Source organism: Lampetra fluviatilis, chromosome 1 (genome assembly GCF_964198595.1).
Source record: "Lampetra fluviatilis chromosome 1, kcLamFluv1.1, whole genome shotgun sequence".
NCBI classification, from domain to species: Eukaryota; Metazoa; Chordata; class Hyperoartia; order Petromyzontiformes; family Petromyzontidae; genus Lampetra; species Lampetra fluviatilis.
This window is the reverse complement of record NC_136275.1, coordinates 24164241-24183638: the sequence shown is the minus strand read 5'-3', so window position 1 is coordinate 24183638 and position 19398 is coordinate 24164241. Positions and strand designations below refer to the sequence as shown.

Genomic DNA, 19398 nt, shown 5'->3' with positions numbered 1-19398 from the left:
CGTCACGTGATCACAACTGATATACGAGTGCTTTGGATTACAAACACGTTTCCGGAACGAATTATGCTCGCAATCCAAGGTTTTACTGTCACGAGTCAATGCGGCATGGATGAAGTGGAGGCAAGTCACCGGAGTCCTCTGTGATCGGAAAATGCCGGATAGGCTGAAGGGAAAAATTTACAAGACCATCGTCCGACCGGTGGCACTCTATGGATCCGAGTGCTGGCCAGCCACAACTGTACACGAACAAGCTCTCCACACCATGGAGATGAGGATGCTCAGAAGGAGCCTCGGACTCACTCGATGGGATCGTGTCATGAACGAAGACGTTCGGAAGCGACTTGGTGTGGCCCCCATTGCGGACAAGATGCTTGAGGCAAGGCTTCGGCGGTACGGCCATGTGATGCGAAGTGAAGAGTCATGAGTGGCCAAGACTGCCATGCGTATTGAGCCAGAGGGCCGCCGTCCACGCGGACGTCCGAAGAAGCGATGGATGGATCGAATAAAGGAAGACATAAAGGCGGTCAACGCATCCCCTGAAGATGCCTTGGACCGAGCCAAATGGAGAAGACAATGCCGAAAAGCGGACCCTGCGCCACAGCGGGAACAACGCTAGGAAGAAGAGCATTGTCTCGGGTACATGAGTAATGATACAGCTGAACAATATTAATGTTTTTACAGATGTATATACAGTATATAAAGAAGCAAAACTCGTAAATATTGTTTTGATGTTTATTTAAAATAACTAAGACAAAAAAAACCACAAAGAAACTTGATTCTCAGGTTTCCTAACATCGTTATGGCCAAGTTATAAAAAGAGACTTTATACAATGTGGAGTTATATAGCATATGGCTAATACAACAGTAGGGGTATAAATACATTTTCTATTGAAATACCACACTTAACATAGGACGTAATTAAGTGACTATTGAACTCTTTATCACTAAACACACCGCTCCTTAGTGAGTGTAGGTATCATGGCAGAGTCGTTCCATGGCGTGATCAAAACGTCGGCTTCATCGAGATGCATCGGCCAAACATGAGACATGTTCCCACACAGCAACAGCAGAGCCCAACACGCACCTCGTCCTAGGATGCACCGCCGACACGTTCACAAAGCACGGCGGCGTGTAATGCGACTGAGGGGGGTGTAAGAGAACAACATCGCGTATTGAGCACGTGGACTTCGTCTGATCACAATACACGTGTAGCCTGAACCTAAAGCAACCGCTGCTCTTGTGCTGACCACAGTGACGGGCGCTCATTCTTTATTATGGCAATGGGGGGGGGGGGGGGGGGGTCCCTATACTCAGCGTTCATGACTTTCAGATGTTAACACAGTATTCAATCCCTATAGTCAGGTCATTCAAATCGTAATGCTTGAAAAATAAGCACAACATAATTTACTGTTATTTTATTTACTATATACAGAATATTAATTACAATCTCTTAAGTTACTGGAGTCAAAAGATGGATTCAATTTATTGATGGTAAATGTTTTGATACCGAAGATCGGGCAGCCTAAACACTTAGCCTTTCTCTGTAAGCAAACACGATATCAGGCCTATGTAAGGCCTTGTTTCAGTAGCTTTCTCTGTCTCTCACCTGAAGACAGCCGCTTGTGTTGTGATCGAAACGTCGTGATCTATTAATTTTCTATCTACGTGACTTTACCGAAATAACCAAAGAATATGGATTCCTGCAGTCACGAAAGCTTCAAATCAAGATTTAAAAACTATTGTTATTTAAATATATACTCCACCTGCATATGATGACATAAACAGTATTAACCTCAATTACTCTGTACAATTTAAGGTGTTTTTCTGGTACAGAAACTAGGTTGATTAAAAACGACCTTTTCATTCAACAATTGTAAAAAAAGAAAACAATGGCATTATAGGATTACACATTGATGTACAATATTGTCACTCATGCGAGAATAAAAATATAACTATATTAACTAAGAAAATGCAGTCATGCAAATCTATAAAATGAGAAAAACTGAAAATAAATAGTGAAGAAATGTATAAATACACATTAAGCCATAGCAAACCGACTGCCTTTTCCCCTACAGAAGTGGGTGGGAGGGAAGGTTAGCCGATTGCACGAAGAGGATAATTATCCTTTCAACAGCAAGAACAGCTTACTGGGAATGTCCTGGGGCCACGAGGTACTTCAGCTACAGTTCTCCCCACTGTATTCTTACAGTCGTATTAGCTACAGCCGTATTGTTTTGGCAGTCAGGCTGGATGGATCAGTTTTGAACATGTTTTTTGAGTGATTTGCCCGAGGCTCTTAGACATAAATCGCAAGCCAGCTGACCACTTGTTTCTTAGGCCTCTGACGAGGAAGTTCACGTGAAACACCTGCGTTGTAATCCATGTTGCCATCTTGCCGTTTAGAATGTGGCCTTCGCACTGCCTAGCGCAGGGGTCGGCAACTAAAATAACAAGAGCCATTTTTTTTTCGAATTCAGTCAAAAACTCAATACAAGAGCCGCTAAAGCAAGTGAATACGAGACGCTGGGTTTGTAATAAATAATGTCGCAGTTTTCCGACACCTGGCTGAGGAGAATGAAGTTATCATGCCCCCAGAAATGGACTGCACAATGTTGTGGACTCAAGTTAATTTTTAGCAACCAACACTAATGCAGTGCGGTACTTGAATGTTCATCCTGTACCGCTGGTAGTTATTGGATAAAGGCTACATTTAAATATATACAGCAATGATGTTGACACAAATTTAGCTTTCACTGCTGCAGACAGCAGGGACCAACATGTATTCAGCCAATTAGATAGGAATTACGTGTTTTCAGAAAATAGCAAAGCATTAGTACAGTCCCACTAAAGCCAATAGATACATTTCAGTGAAACAAGCGAGAGCAAATTGATACAACATACCCCGTGTGCTTGAAAATGTGAGATTAAAACAACTTGCTCCCTTTCTGACAATGTGTGTGCCTGGCTAATTGAACATGCGCACAATGAGAATGTAATTAAAATACGGTATTAAATAAAACATGAAACGATAATATACTGGAGTGTTGTGCTAAGTGATTGTTTTGTTTACATTTTCAAGACTTAAATGTCATACTATTGACAGCAAACTAAGTGAAAAAAGCGTAACTGTGTAAGAAACATGACCAATATTTAAATATTTACAAATTAATTTCAAATTGCCGTCATGTTTTCGTTACAAAACGTTTCACTTTAAATGTCACCATGGGCTGGGTAGAAATCCTTGAGGCTTTCTTTCACCCCTTTTGGGACACCACCGATATTTCACATCACAAAGGATAATAATAAGGCATGGAAACCAGAGCCGTATTATCTCAAACGTCTAGGATAGGTGACAAAGGTGTTTTTCACGTGAGCTATTGCAATCCCACCAGCAGTAAGCAAGGCACACTTTCAGCCCATAATGACACAACTTGTTTTCCTCCTCCTAGAACAAATTCCAATTTGTTATACTCCCACGAGGTGACCTGCAAATAGTTGCACAAGCAGTAGTTCAAAGTCCACTAATTAATATATGCTACCTGTACTGTATAGCAGCGGTCCCCAACCTTTTTGGCACCAGGGACTGGTTTCGTGGAAGGCTATTTTTTCACGGACCGGGGGGGGGGGGGTTCATCATTGGGTCTTTCCTCCTTTTCAAAGAAGCTCTCCAGCGACGTTTGTTTTTTACTCATTTTGGCTAGGGGTTAGAGCTTGTGGGCTTACCAACACTGTGTGACTGAGACGAGTGCGCAGTGCGGAAAAGAGGCGCGGATGGAAGTGTTAAATAATAAAACAATGGGGGCGGACCACGCGCGAACTCACCGCTCACCTCCTGCTACTGTGCGGCCCGGTTCCTAACAGGCCATGGACCGGTATCGGTCTGCGGCCCGGGGTTAGGGACCCCTGCTGTATCGTGTATCTCAAAAGCAGCCGAGCCACGCCTACAAAATACTGCTATCAACCACTAGAGGGCCATAGTGGACAAAATTGCCTGCCAATGGAACGATTGTCTCATGACTTGTGTGATGGAACTTTTAACGAGGCTAATGTAATTACTGCCTCGGTCATTACAATTGGTAATGTGTTTATTTTAACCGAGCTATGTAAGGTTCTTTTTCGGTTGTGCTGTATTGCTATCTGCTGGGTTTTCATGTTCTACATGTCAAGCAACATGCAGTTCAATCCACTTTAACCTTGTTCAATTAAATCGGATTCTCCTTTTGGTCATAGGCAAGCTTTTGCACACCGATTTATAGGGTCGATATAACCCAATGACTTTAACATCAATAAGATAACATTACAATTGAATGTTGACTGACATTGAAGGGTTTTTTATCAGCAATCTTTCTACAGCCATACACTTTGTGTTAACATGAATGAAAGTGGGATTCTTTTTCACGTGAATGCAAGATATGGCTTCATTCTTTAACTACAAAAGATCAAAAAGCATCTTAAAAAATAAAGATAGGAAAAAATATCCTATTACACCAGTTATACTCTTTTTACAGATTAGTTAGGTTTATGCTTTAAATAAAGTATTAATATGGCTGTGATGATAAGCAAACTGCTCACTTTAAAAAAACAGATTTATTTACATTCCCTGTTCCAAAACAGTTCACATCTCCCGCCATGCAGGCGAACGGAATGTGATCTGCAGACAAGTTGTGTCTGGTCAACATTGGGAGCAGCATGGGCAGTGCTTATCGCAAAATCTCAAGAAAGTTTCCGGGCAGGCCTGTACTTAAGTTTAATCTTAATTTTTTGTTGATGTGAACATTTTCCTTCTATTTATTTGATCTTGATTTGAAGCTTTCCGTAAAGTCACGTAGGTAGAAATAAAATAAAACTAAATAAAAATTTCTACCTACGTGATTTTACCGAAAGAACCAAAGAGTATCTATTTGTTTGCTTTAAATCAAATGTAGAAGAACAGTGTGCAACTTCCTATTTTCTACTAACACGCCATGACTATGCCTTTTGCTTAACTTTTTAATCTTGGCCCATCCTGGTTAGTTAAACACAATTCTGCAATGTGATAGAACAAAGCAAACGAAGATGGCACTACAAGTCGTTTATAATAATTATGCACCATCCAGGTGAACTGTGGATGCTATAAAATAAATAAATAAAGCATACAAATAAAACTTAGACAACTGTGTTGGCAGCAGTGTACAAGCACAGACTGAAAACACCTCATCATTACCATTGTCATCACCACTGCTTTTTAACTGAAATATATTCTAACATTTTAGGAAATGGTTCCTCTTCTGGCCATTGCCTTAAACAGTGGCTTAATTCTCAACGTTATTGCCTAAAACACTGGCTTACAGTTTTCTATTTGTCGTCAGAATTAAAGGTAAATGTGGCGAACTTTTTCCAGTCTGTAAATTCGCAGGAAAGGGGGTTCTCGTTTCAACGCCAAAACTAAACGGCATTGAATCCATCGATCAATCGACTTTGCATATCAATGTATCCTTGCAGTGTTTAGCACGGCCTGATTAGCACGGTTGGCTATGTACGCCGCGAAAGAAGTTCAACATATATACATTCAAAGCCTGAACAGGTTTCAACTTCACTCAGTTTCATCAGCAGTGCAAGGCCCGATGACAAAGAGGAGCAGGTCACCCATCGGCGACGGGGAAGGCGTGCGCTCGTAGCGTGTCCAGGCCGTGCGCAAGCAGCAGGACGCCGGTGAGGGCGCGGTCCCCGCGCGCCGCCCCGCTGCCACGCGTGCGGTCAAGCGCGGTGTGCATCTCCTGCAGTGTGTCCCAGTAGCCCTCGCGCGATGACCCGCTCCACGTCACCAGAAAGTCGAACGCCGGCTTCCACACCGTCTGCTCACGATGGACAGGGCGGAGAAACGAATACACCGATTAGTGTCTTTTGAAGAAACTTTCATAAGGTGCGGCCAGAAGGTTGAGATGGGGGGGGTCTCATAATCGGCATGTCAGTGCAGAGGAGCTTGTTGGCCTTATTGCCATCATGACGAACACTCTTTGCAGCATGTACAAGGGTGCACCCAACAAATGGGGATGGATGGGCTAAAGTGACTTTGGTTGTGTGTTCTTTTATGTCACCGCCTCGGTGCGAGAATGATTGTTTACTCATATTATAGTTTGAAGCCGACAGCACAAACTACATAAAAGTGCACAATAATATTCTCAAAACACAGAATAGAAATTCACATTTAAATTATTACGTGCATTTGTGAATTGGTTAACCTAGCATTGACCTTTAATATTGAAACACATGAACAGTCAGTGAAACAAAATGTCTCATTTGCAAGAGAGGCTTGTGGTACATTCACTCGATACACAAACTAGAAATATACTTGCACAACTCCTACGCTACCACAAGTACCAACTGGAGAAAGCTACCTCAGAGAGAACGATTCGGTCAAAACCAGGACCAGTGGAAACCCTACAGCACATAGATGCTGTATATCATTGTTCTTCATTGCAAGACCCAAGGGGCACTGGCAGCCCCTGGTGGCCTTTAGTGCGGCCCCTGATGTGCACCCCCCGACAATACACACATGTCAAAACACCCCCATAGTGCTGTCAAACCCAATGGTTTCAAATGTGCGGTGGCCTTCGCATGGATGTTTTATTGGCGAAAGTGGCCGCCCCTCTGTAAATTAATGAAAAACACTGCTGTACATGGAGGCTGACCTCAGGCAGGAGGACCCCGTCCTGGCAGTGCGGGGCTTCGTAGGCCTCGGCCTGCTGCCGTGTGACATTGGCCAAGTGGGCGGCAAGCTCGCGCCACCGGGCGCCCAGGTCCACGGACACCGTGAGCAGCACGCAGTCGAGCAGCACGCGCACCACCACGGCATGCTGGTCCAGGCGCAGCAGGGCCTGGGGAACGGCAAGCACATCGGCCATTGCATTAAGAAAAAGGTCCGTGGGTGAGCTGTTAATGATCGGCCACGTTAACTCAATTGTGTTCGTCTTGATACGAAGTGGTTAGTGGGTCATCATTCCTCATAATTGTATGAAGTACCATAGAGCGAGCAGCATGGTGCCTTTCAGGTGGCAGTAAACAAGTAAGTTGTTTGTTGAGTTTGAGTGTTAATGTCACGTATGCATAGGTTTTCTCCGCGAACCTCAGATTCACCATGCTTACGTAAAGAAATGCTAGGCCATACTCACAGAAAACAGCTCCTTCAAGAAGCACCTCCTCTTCCCGTCACCACCTGTGCAGTCACCCTTGAGCTTCTCCAGGACGGCAGACACTCGGTCCACATCCTCCTCCACAAAGCTCTCCTCCATCTCCTCCTCGCGGTAGCCCAGCACCCGGGCTAGCGGCCGCCAGTCAGCCAGCCCCTCTGCCACCTTCGTGGACACTGTGGACCAGCTGAAGTTGAGGGAGTGGCAGGGGCGTAGCAGGAGCTCGAGGAGGGTGCCGGTGTTCACGTGCGGGACTTCCGATGGAGCCACCTGCTCGTTGTCTGGTAACAGCTTCAGGTTTTTGCAGTGCACCAGCCCTACGCAGCCGTTCGTGTAGCCCACGTACCACTCCTTGGTCTTTGCATGGCCTCTGGCCCGGATCTTCTCCTTGCTCAACAGCCCAATGGTGGCTCCTTTCCTGTACTCCAAAAAGTACATGAACTTGGTCTGGCGCACGATTGTCTTTAGGGCTGTGGCACACATAGGCATCGTGAAGTCATGCTCTTGAAAGGTGGCTGTCTCAGCAGACCGATGTGCGAGCACCGTGAATGAGGGTGGCGCCGAGGAGATGGAGGAGAGCAAGGACCTGCCGAGCTCCTTGCGTTTGACAAAGCGCCGCGGTGCCGGCACCTTGCCAGGCGCTGTAGCTGGTGGAGTCGTCACGCTGAACTGAGTAAGCAGCTCCTGGGCGTCGGTGTGCAGCTGCGCCCGCAGTGCAAACGCGGCGAGGCCTGCCGACGAGTCGTGATATGAAAGCTGGAATGCCATGCGGCACACGCGGCCCAGGCGCAGCTGAAAGCCCCGCACGGTGCAGCAGCTCTTGGCGGATCCCGATTTGGAGCCAGTGACCTGCACATTTTGCTCACTGGAAAACAGCGACACGTCCACGTTCTGTGGCCTGTTCAAGATGAATTCGTGTTTCCCCCAAAGAGTCAGCCCAATTGGCTGCTGGTGGCTTTTCTTCCCCACTTTGCCTTCCCAGTTGGTGTCTGTTGAAGGCAGAGTAGATGGAGCCTCGAAGTGTCCAAACAGTGCAAGCACTAGAGTGAAGGTCGGGTGCAGGTGCTTTGGCCCGTAGACTGCCAGTGTCATCTGTCTTCGAATGAAATCCCATATTGTTTTTCCTGTGTGGGAACTTCGGCTGCCATTTGCATTCTGTGCCATCTGTGAAACAACCTGCTGCTCTGTTGATGAGGTTTCAGATACTGCACGTGGTTGGCTAACCAGGGCCTCTTTGATGCTCTCCGCATCTTGTAGGGCATCCCACGGAAGTGAACTACCATTGCTCTTCAACTGGGCCACTGCGACCACATAGACACAATGCCTTTTATTGTCCAGTTGAACATGAATGATGTCTCCATGGACATAGGATTCGGGCAGGAGGGCGTAGGGGCCCTCGGGATTTTCTGCACCCAGGCACACAATTTCAGCGCACATCTGGCTCAGCGGATCCTCTTTCACGTGAGCCGCCACCCTCATTTCCAGCATCAGTGGGTTCAGCACTGGGTGGCCAACAAGACGCACCTCTACCACGGGGCTGACGGCCGTCATCATGTCTCCGCTCAGCTTGATTGGTGGGTCAAGCAGGGCCCTGAGTCTGACCTCCCTGGTGACGCCGGTACCATTGTCGTCGTCCAGACAAGAGGTCGTCGGCAGAGGCGCCGCGTGGAACTTCACGGACGTCTCGGGTACCTGCACGGAGCCCCCCGAGCTTTCCAGCCGGAACACAGCCTGGGTCTGGAGAGGCTGTGTTTGGCCCCAGCCGGGGTTGCGGCACAGGGCGCCCAGGTTGTGGCACGACCGCGTCATCTGACGCTGCTGCAGCCAGGCCGTCCGGTAGGCCTCTCGGTCGTGGAGTGAACCATAGTCCTGGGTGAGGGGTTGTCCCAGTGGGTCCAAGAAGTCCATCGTGTCCTGCCCCGCTTGCGTGGCTTGCATGGCACTCAGCTCCGAAAGGCTGTGCGACCTCTGTTTGTTGTTCCTCCCGCTATCGTGTCTGCTGGGCTTTTGGCCATTGCCAGATCGCATCTGCCGGCTCAGAAGTTTTTCCATGTTCAAGTCCATACACACCAAGGCATCAGAATTGTCCACTGCAAAGACGTCGTTGGAACTGTAAACGCCGCTTGACGCGATGTTATTTTGCGGTTCAGAGTCTGCACTCACGACACCGTTCCTCAGAACCATTTTGGAATCGAAGTCAAACAACAGTTTTTCGGCAGACGTATTTTCAGCTTTGTGGAAACTGTTTGAAGGGCTTGGAGTCATAATATCATTCAGAAATGGGTTCGAGATGTAAGCGCTCTGCAGAAACGGGTTGTTCCCCATCTTGCGCTCCAGCAGTAGGTCACCCGTACTGGCGCAGGAGTGGCGGTCCCCGGCGTCGCCGTTCGCGAGCATCGGCCGCTCCGCCGGCGAAACTTCCGTCGGCGCGACGGCGCCTTCCGTGCGGCCGGGCATCTCTGCAAGAGGCCGCCCCTCACCAGAGGACCCATCCGTCTCGCTCTCCACGCTGTCCCCCTCGCCGGAGTCCACCATGCCACTGTCTGCGAGCGCACGACGCAGGGGCGCCGCCCCGTCGAGCGGGCGCACGTGGGACGCTGGGATGAAGCCGGCAGAGCGGTGATTGCGTGCGTACCACCACTCGGGTCCCGCCGTGTCGAGCACGGAGAGGCGGTCGCCGCGTTGCATGGACAGCGCGGGGAAGACGGCCGGCGAGAAGTCACGCACGGCCACCACCTCGCACACTGAGCTCTTGGCGAAGGGCGATGACGCGTTCGCTGTGCGGGAAACACGCGAGGGTCGCTCCGTCATACGATGGTCTTTACAGTGAAGGGGTGTCCCCTGAGCTGTGAACCGTTTTTTTTGCATCGTCCGGCATATTCACATCGCCGCCATATCGTTATCATCATTGCCACCATCCAGACAAACTCGCCACCACCATTCCAATGAAATATTTTTTCATTATCACACATTACCACCATAATTTAGCTTTCATCGAAACAAATTCATAACATAACTGACATGCCTTCTCATTGCCTACAGACATTTAATTTTTATAACGGACTTCAAATAAACAATATTTTTGGGTGATGATGTTAACTGTGATGCCTTTGGCACTTTACATCAAGGCAACTTCAATATATGCCTGTATGGCTTTGATGATTTGGTTCAGTTTCCTGATTTAATAATGAATATTCTCCCCTTAAATTGACCATGGTTATCTTAATACAACACCCGTGACAATATTAATATACTGTACAAAACATTTATAACAGGCAACCTCAAATATATTCGCAGATTTCCATTTGAAAAAAGTCATCATTTTTGCAAAGTATAATTCAGTTTAAAACCACTGCCAGTTATTTTTAAAAAATACAAGGGAAAATTATATTCTACAAGAGACATTAAATGTCTTCATCATGTCTTCACCATCATCAGCAGCCATGATCTAATTATATGTTAGCAGTAAAATTATAGGAAAACTGCTCACAGTAACAACAAATATATTTGTATTTGAGAATGAGCCCAAAATACGGCACATGAGTAATATGGTGCATCGGATTATGACGAGGACTACAGAGATATTATTTTATTTGGCAACCAGACAGCTTGGTGCTCAACACACTTGCCACTATACCTATTTCACACGTGGCCGACGAGCCAAATCCTACAGACGCTTGGCGATTTCTGCAACGAATTACCAAGGCATGCTGGAAAGTGTAAATGTGTAAAACTCTTTGGCAACGTTTGTAGAAGCAGGTCATTGCAAGTTTTAAAAGAAAAATCGCAATAGTCAAGCGGACAGAGCTTGGGCACGTATTTAAGAGCGTTGCCTATTGCCGTCAGGAGATCGAATCGGAACTGGTGATCCCTGGATCGCAGCTCAAGTGGTGCGAACCAACTATTCCACGGCCACATCCCACGACCGGCCACCTTAGCGGAAACAATGTCGCGAGCGCTGCCCTACCGGGTATGCTGTCGGAGAGTCGTTTTGAGGAGAATTCGTCGTCGGCGTCAAAGTCGATGAGGTCGCCCTCTGAGTGACTGCGGGACATGTCGGCCGCCTGCACGGCACGGATCCTCTGGGCCGCCATCCTGCATCAGCCTGACGCCCTGTGGCCTGCAACGTCCATACCGACACATACGCACGCAATCAGCCTCGTCGAGTAACTAAATAAAAAATATATATGAAGCGGGCTGGAGGCCATTTTGTATCAAAGTCACGAGTTTTTTTTTACTATCTTTGGTACACTGGAATAATGTAAGTGTTAAACAGGTGTGTGTGCATGTGTAGAGGGGTACAGAAGTGCCCTTGGCACAGTGCACGATAAACCCAGCGTCCTCTACAGTGTCTGAATACTGGTTATGGCTAAAATTAGTGGAAAGTGGTGTCTTCACCTGGCTTGAGCCTCCCCCCTCAGTCCTTAAAATCTGTAGCTGGTGTGGTGTGTAAACATAATCAATGGGCTTGGTATTTGCCACACCACCTCTTCGTGAGTTGTGCTGGCCTTCTAACAGTGTGTGTGCAAACTCAAATACCTTGTCCCAATAATTTGTATACACCTTCGAGGGCAGGTGTCGGTAACCAAAATAACAATAGCTATTTTTTTTCAAATTCGGTAAAAAAATCAATAGCCGCAATGCATGTGAATATGAGACGTGGTGGTCCTTAATACATAACATCCCGAAGCAGTCATTAAAGAGTCGCATGCGGCTCCAGAGCCGCAAGTTGCCAGCCCCTGTAATCTAAGGGGATCTTTGTGTGCGAGGCGGATTTGTAGTGGTTTGTGTGCTGCGCTATGTAGGATTCCAGCAAAGGGTTTTTTTTTCCTGTTATGACCATATGCAATTTCACTGGAAAAAACCTGTCCTGGATCTCCATTTCACCAACTCGTATATACAACATTAAATGAGTTTCTGTGATGTGCGCGCACATGCAAGGTAACACCACATTCAAAGTAACGCTTACATTTCCTGAACGAAAGCTTCTATGAGATAGCCTCTACCGTTGCAGCAGTTATATCTACACACTACATCTTTGCATTAAATCAAGAGTGCGGCGAGCGCCTTCCAGTCACACGGTTAAAATGGGGGGGGGCCCCCTTTATGCATGGCTGGTAGCTTATTGAAAGAAATAACACACAACGTGGGCAATTTGGCTTCTCCGTTGGACAAGCCCGGACTTGTGAGAAGAGCCCAGTGGGCCCTGCAATCGCATCGTTCTCGCACGGCAGAAAGGGCACTTTAGCACTTCCCCCCCAGACACTTTCCCACAGCCAGTTTAATTGGCCTGTGCGTTAGCCAGGGACACTGAAGAGGCTCCCTCGCATTTATTCTGAGTACATGGGTGGGGGGGGGGAAGTATGATCCTGTAGATTATCCTGTCGTATTGGCTGGAGTACAAATATTTATGTTTAACAATTACAGTAAGACAGAAGCCTCGCATGCAAACTGCATTGTGCATGGCACTAGAGGACATGCTAATGCTGGATAAATATTTTGTTAAAAGGATGTTGGGATTAGTTTATGTTTTTATTCAACAACCATACTACAGTACAGATATTAATGAAAAATATAATTTATATAATAAAATCCATGGTATCTATGTTCGTTAAACTAAAGTAAACTCAGCAATGCTGACATGTAGTTTAGTCATACCGTATAATTTTAGACTTAAAGAAACAGGATGTATATATTACTGTACAGTAGTGTTCAGAAATACATGTACGTCTCGCCATGCATGTATTATACTGTACACTAGAATTCACGGGCAAACTCTGTATTTATTGTTACAGAGACATCGCCAAGACGATGCGTTTCAACTGTTGCCAGGGGATGGGAATGTGGCCCATATATAGTCTATATATATAAAAGGGAAATTCGTGAATGTGTGTCTGTTCGAAATGTTTAGCATACTTCCCGACATGCAACATACTTGAAATGTGTCATGTGGGTAGCTTCCAGACTGTACACAATGCAAAAAGTCTAAAAATAGACTTTTGTATTTTGGGGGCGCAATAATGGATATATTTTGCACGGAAAGTGAGCGGTGACGTCACACCTGTAATGTCACCCGCATGCGGAAGCGTCACGCAGTATGCCTACTGACGTCACGCATCCCCCACCCTCCACGTAGTAGACCATGTATTAATCCAAGACAAGAATCCAAGTCCCGGGCGAAGCCGGGTAGTAAATCTAGTCTCTACATATATAGTATATGTTACAGTATACTGTTACAATGGCTGCAATAGGACGTCTGTGAAAAAAAGAGCTTCATAGCTCATCGGATTTCAAGTCTAAAGATTCTGACAGCGATGTAGAATTCCCTTCACTGGCTCGGCAACATCAAACAGAAATGCACAATGCTACAATGTGAACACCACAGTTCTGAATGACAAGTAGGTTTTTACTAAATCTTTCTTCGATTTGGCGGTACCCCGGGGTAGCAAATAATACAAAATGGGCCGAGGCAAATTAAATACATTATTTCTGGAACACTATTTGTCCCAGGGGTGTTACTTAACTCGGCGACTGGAGTTCCAATCAATCGGAAATCGGTGCTACACCAAGATGTCGAAACGCAGCGAGGACGATTTCTCTGAAATCCTGAACGCACCGTGGTGGTACATCGTGTACAGCTGGACGAGATGAGTCGATTGCCGCATCGCCGACCATCAACAGACTAAAAATGACTGTATCACGGACATTATGCGAGAGCCGGGGTACAGCCATAAGGTCCATATATGTGTGTAAATGTTAAAAGTATGTCTATATACTAATAGGGTTTTCCCCTTTTTTCTGCCAACAAAACTGACACCTTTTGCAAGGAATCATGTCTACATTAACCACAATACCTGCAGTCAAATGCAAACAAAAAAACAACACTCTGGTAATTTAAGACAATGCATAAATTACCAGAGTGTTGTTTTTTTTGTTTGCATTTGACTGCAGGTATTGTGGTTAATGTAGACATGATTCCTTGCAAAAGGTGTCAGTTTTGTTGCCAGAAAAAAGGGGAAAACCCTATTAGTATATTTTGGTACTGGCAAAGGAGGTCCCATGAAGTATGTCTATATGTTTAAAAAAAAATTCTCAAACACCACCATGCTAGTATATAGGTTACACAATACTGCGAGGTGGTAAACCACAAAACCCATTGCAAGTCCCCTGGGCATAAAAACCACGAGACTGCCTGCGCAATGTTAAACATTGTTGAGAAGCTTACAAATAATCCGGGAGGAGGTGGGGGGCCTTAATAATAGGGCCAAGCAGCAGCGACCATTGCAGTCCGCTTGGCGTCAAGCGGGCCAAGTTGCGACCTTTCTGCCAACAATAACGCTGCATTCTTTCTTTGGGTAATGGGAATGGAATGTGTTGGCCGACGTTAAACCCAAGCCGCCACTGCCATCGAAAAGTGACACCACCTCGTGCTGCTGCTGACTTGGCTGACAGCAAGGATGACTGCGGCCATCACCGGGCACCCACGTTGGCCCACAAGACGTCAACAGAGCTGTGGAGGAATCCCATCTCAAAAGTTTTCACCAATAACACTTTTAAGGTTTATAGGGGCTGTGTGTTTTATTTTCTCAATACGGCTATGTATGGTACTTTTATTGCTGGGTGACCAAGAGTATACCTTGCTTTATTAAAATGTATATAACATGCAAATTTCATCTGCATATTTTGTTTCTATTACACTGAACTGTATTTTTTTTGCATAGTATAACATATTTTAATATAGTTGTATACAGTATGTATAAAGTAGTACTCCTACCTGCAAGGCATGCAGCAAAGTGGATAACCAAAAAGGCACTTTCTTTTCCTTGTTTTTCCTATTTTACATGAAAAGCCCATTGTATCTACAAGCTCTAAACCTTAACATCAATCATTACAGGATATGGAATTATCACGTGACTTTTTTTATTGTGTAAATCAGAATGCGAAGAGCCCTCTGTTAGAGGTTTCATATTTTGAAATACCATCTCCGTTCGTGGTCACCCCGTTGTCCATAAATTCTCAGATAACAGGATGAATCAATGTTCCACTGCACCCCACGGATACCAGGATTCATGGACAAGAGAGTTGGTGCATATCGGGACTTTCACCAACCTACTCTAATAACACTGCCTGTGTACGAAAACAGTGCGGGGAGTGTACATATGCAGTTTTACAAAGAGGCATGCATTCCGTAATGTATAATGTCCACAGCACTTGTGCTTTTGTGCTACATAGTACAAAAAAAGAATCGCCATTGTTGAGATTGAAAGCAGACTGGAGCCGAGGGTTGCCTAATGTGTATAATGTGTACACTGGACCCAAGAACCAGTTTGGCATCACTTGAGGAGCATTCTTTTGTCATCGCCATCATCATCCATGAAGCTGACATTTTAGATGCACTTAATATGTATGTATGTTTGTTGAACTTTTTTACGTACGCAGCCAACCTTGCTAATCAGAGGGAAGCCCATATCAAGGTTGGTATTAGTCATTGTATCTGGTAGTCTACACGTGTCCGTTTTTCTGCATAATGTACTCACTCTATCGTCATACCAACCATATACGTAAAACGCTTTCCTGTTATACAGGTTGGCAAGCAGACGCAAGGTGTGTACGTCACATATCCAACTTTGTGAAAGATAAACAAGTATAATTGAAGTTGCATGTACTTAGTAAGTTCATGAAAACGAAATCTGTTGATGGTACAATTCCAGTACTAAATGAGACTGAGAAATGTCTTATCAGGCACATCCACAACCGTAAAACATACGTACTAAAATATGCATTCATTTTAGTGGTTCCAGCTGGGTCCGACATTGTGAGAGGAAAGCCTTGCTTTGTGTAACCCATAATTATGAAAATAAAAGTTTCATCGCTCTAGATTATGGTGATACACAACACCACACAACTAGTATGACGTTTTTTCCCCCCACTGTATTCAACGTAATTTTGAAACTTGCAAATACAGTACAGAGCACAGAATCATCCTTAAAAAATAGTAATATGTACCATAGTGTGTACACACACATAAAGCAACTTCAAGTTGCCATTTTGTAAAGAAAGCACGTATATTACAATCCAGTATTTCTTTGTAACAGTTCCAAAATGTGTTGTAGGTCCGTATATTACTTTCAGTTCTACATATGCAAGTAGTTTAAAACTGTTTTAAAATACAGTACATTACATTCCTGGATACTATTTTCTGGTACCTTAGTAAATCACACTTCACAGGCCACTACAGATCGGACTAAGCCAGGCTTATGTGAAAGGGGGGGGGCACAGGGGACATTCCACATTTTGGTAGGGCTCATTAAGCTTGTAATCTCGCCCATAACCATGTATGGTTCACCCCAGCTTAATTCCCAAGGTTCGCTCACAGAGTAAGGTCCCAGCCAATGGTATGCAGGGCACCGTGGTGATCAAACGTTACTGCTGTGGCAACTGATATCCTATTGGCTGAAGTTTGGTGTGTGGAGTGAAAACTTCAAAGGATGATCTCCAGTAAAGATTTAGAGCTGGAATGTCCGCTCTATAAATTACAGAGAACACATCCAACACCGAACAGAGGTAAAACAAATTTAAATCAATGACATCACTTCCTCCATTCAATTACTATCTTTTCATCTCTTCCAAGAATGAGTTAAGAGATTATCATTATGCCACCGCCTGTCTCGAAAATGCTACAAGTAACAGTTGTGTCTAGTGTCTCATCAACCCTGCTATTTTTGACCCACCATTGTGTCGCAAATAAAACCCTGGGGAACTTTCTCATCTCGGGTGAATTTATGGACTTTTTCACATTTCTGTTTTCATCTATTCCATGGAACTAGGCAACCCATGTATGTTGTGCATAGTTTTGTTTAAAACACGGAGATGGAGTGCATGGGTCTGTAGCTAAAGCCCTCCAGAAATTATTTGCACAAGTTAACAAGGAATTCCTTGGCTATACTTGACAAAATTATGGCATAAGCAATGTAAATGTGTTTGGCAGGTTTAAATATGGACATTCGCAACTTGAATTAAATTAGCTACGCCAATTTGATAACATGTTGCAACTCATCACAGACCCCCCCAACCATCCAAACCTTCCCTATTCCTGTTTACCAGGCAGTTCCACCCAATGTGTTTAAGTAGCGATACACAAAGCAAACACCAACATAATCATTGAAAACATTTTACACAAGGCCATTCACACGGCTGAAACACATGTAATGATAGCAGTGTGCGATCATAACGCGTCACTAGCATGGTAAACTAAACATTCTTACGCGATGTACCAAGTAAACGTTTTCACACTTGTATTAGCATCCTCCCGCTAACAACACTTACGTCTAACATCCAATGAACACTGCAGCTGTTGGCCAGAAGCATGAGAGAAGAGTCAGTGGGTTCCCAGAGAGATATGAGACTCCTCCCGTGTGGTTTTCGTGTTGCCACATCTCGCAAGCCCCATCACTCCGCATGCCCGTGATGTCACGGGGACATTTAACGGATTCGGACGTTGGTAGATTTTTAAATACTGCAAAGTAACTATGAAATCTCACGACTGTTCTAAATAAAATCACCGCAAATGTCAAAAAGGAGTGATGCCGAGTGCATTTCAAGTCACTTGAACGGTGGCTTAAGATTTAGTTTGCGTCAGATTTCAGTTCGTCGCATTTTTTAAATTTACTGCGTGGGTTTGCCAATCTTTGAGTCCAATGTTCACATTTCATCGGCTAGAATTCCAACCACCTTGTGAATACGTCGGCAAGTACATTGCCAAGTAAAGATAATATCACACAGTGCCTTGCAGGAACCTCTTTGGAACAATGTAACCAGCACACACCTCATACGTCCAAGAAAGGTGTCCCAAATAAAAAAAACTGTATCCTTCAAAATATGTGTCAAGTTTGCGCAATGTTTACTTGAGGTTGTGTGTAGGTTGAGAAGGATGCACTAGTTTATTGTTAGTGTACAGTACTGTGATGTGATATGCGACTAAACTAGGGTACGTAAGGCTGGCTCTCGAACTATCCCTAAGGCATGGCCCTTGTTATAGTAAGGGGCAGGGTTGGGATTCATTTGGGACAGGATTATGAGTATCTTAATTGATGCGATAAGGGAAACGTTGGCCTCTGATAATGAATATCTGAAGAATAAAGTAGGTGACTGTTAAAGCACTTCTGCCACTGAATCTCGACCGAAACATTTAAGGCATGTACGTGAACTAAACATTTAATTCTCAACGCATCTGGATAAAAACAACAATTGTTTTTACTTAAACTTTAAATAATGTCTAAGCAGGATGTACACTCATAAATACGTGATACGCATTTCATTGACTCGATCTCAGCTCGAGGAATTCCAGCTTCTCATCATAACCTGCTAATTATTAAACACAGCCGACAAGCACGGTCTGAAAATAACATTGAGCACACCAGCAAGGACACATCCAGTAGATGCCTCCTCCATTGTTTTCACAATACAAACAAGAAGTCAACTGTACACGCGTAGACTTACACGCATAACTAACCCCAGTGACAAACGCTTCACTTTATTAACGCGTCCCTTGACATGCCCAAAGAAGCCACCAACGTTATTGTCATCCCCTACTTGACGTACAAAACCCCCAATTTACTTGATCCGTAGCCTACGAAAGCCACGATGATCCGCACGTCAACTCAATTAAAACCCACTCGGGGTCACCCCCAGCCACCCCCATGTGCTCGCCACTTACCCAAGCTCGTAACCCGGTACCCGATGTCGCTCAGCTCCGCCGCCAGTGCCGGGAACTTTTGGGGGGTTCTATGCCTGGAACTTTGTTTGTGGTGTTCTGTGCCAGGTTCGTGGCCGATCGCTCCTTCTCGTTCTCTTCCCGACGCCGCGCAAGATCCCACTGGCCCTGCCCAGCGCCGCCAACTCATTGACGCCTGTCGCTGCTGCCTGCTGCCTTGCCTGTGTGGTGTGGTCTGTGTGTGTGTTGTGCGCTGGTGGTTGGGGTAGGGGTTGCGTGGGGTTGGGTTTTCGGGGTGGGGAGGGAGAGAGAGGCTTGCGTGGGTGTGTGACCGTGGTCAGAACGTACGGGTTGCCAAAGAGGTGGAATGCACGATAATTCCCCCCCCACACACACCCCTATTGCCCTTTACCAGAAACTCGGCTAGCAGCAAGCAGCACATACATTAAAAAAAACCTCACCACATTTGTCAATAACACCGTGGCCTTAAAAGGAGATATATATAATAGTTTTGTG

At 45.4% G+C, this 19398-nt stretch overlaps 1 protein-coding gene across 1 annotated transcript; it reads right to left on the bottom strand.

The window, feature by feature from the left end:
• Positions 1–718: 718 nt before the first annotated feature.
• LOC144934247 (SH3 domain-binding protein 4-like) lies at positions 719–19102 on the bottom strand. The gene is made up of 5 exons (XM_078859894.1): positions 18886–19102; positions 11137–11289; positions 7152–9946; positions 6672–6857; positions 719–5834 (listed from the first exon to the last, which is right to left on the bottom strand). Exons 2-5 carry the CDS (start codon positions 11261–11263, stop codon positions 5622–5624), a joined length of 3321 nt encoding a protein of 1106 aa, XP_078716020.1. The 5' UTR covers positions 11264–11289; positions 18886–19102; the 3' UTR covers positions 719–5621.
• Between the last annotated feature and the right edge of the window lie 296 nt (positions 19103–19398).

Bases quoted from the DNA above. Each gene is read 5' to 3' on its own strand.
- LOC144934247 (XM_078859894.1), bottom strand. From the start codon at position 11,263: ATGGCGGCCCAGAGGATCCGTGCCGTGCAGGCGGCCGACATGTCCCGC. The intron at 9,947-11,136 runs GTAGGGCAGCGC...TTTCCCGCACAG, and splicing joins ACTCTCCGACAGCATACCCG to CGAACGCGTCATCGCCCTTC. The intron at 5,835-6,671 runs GTCAGCCTCCAT...CATCGTGAGCAG, and splicing joins ACGGGGTCCTCCTGCCTGAG to ACGGTGTGGAAGCCGGCGTT.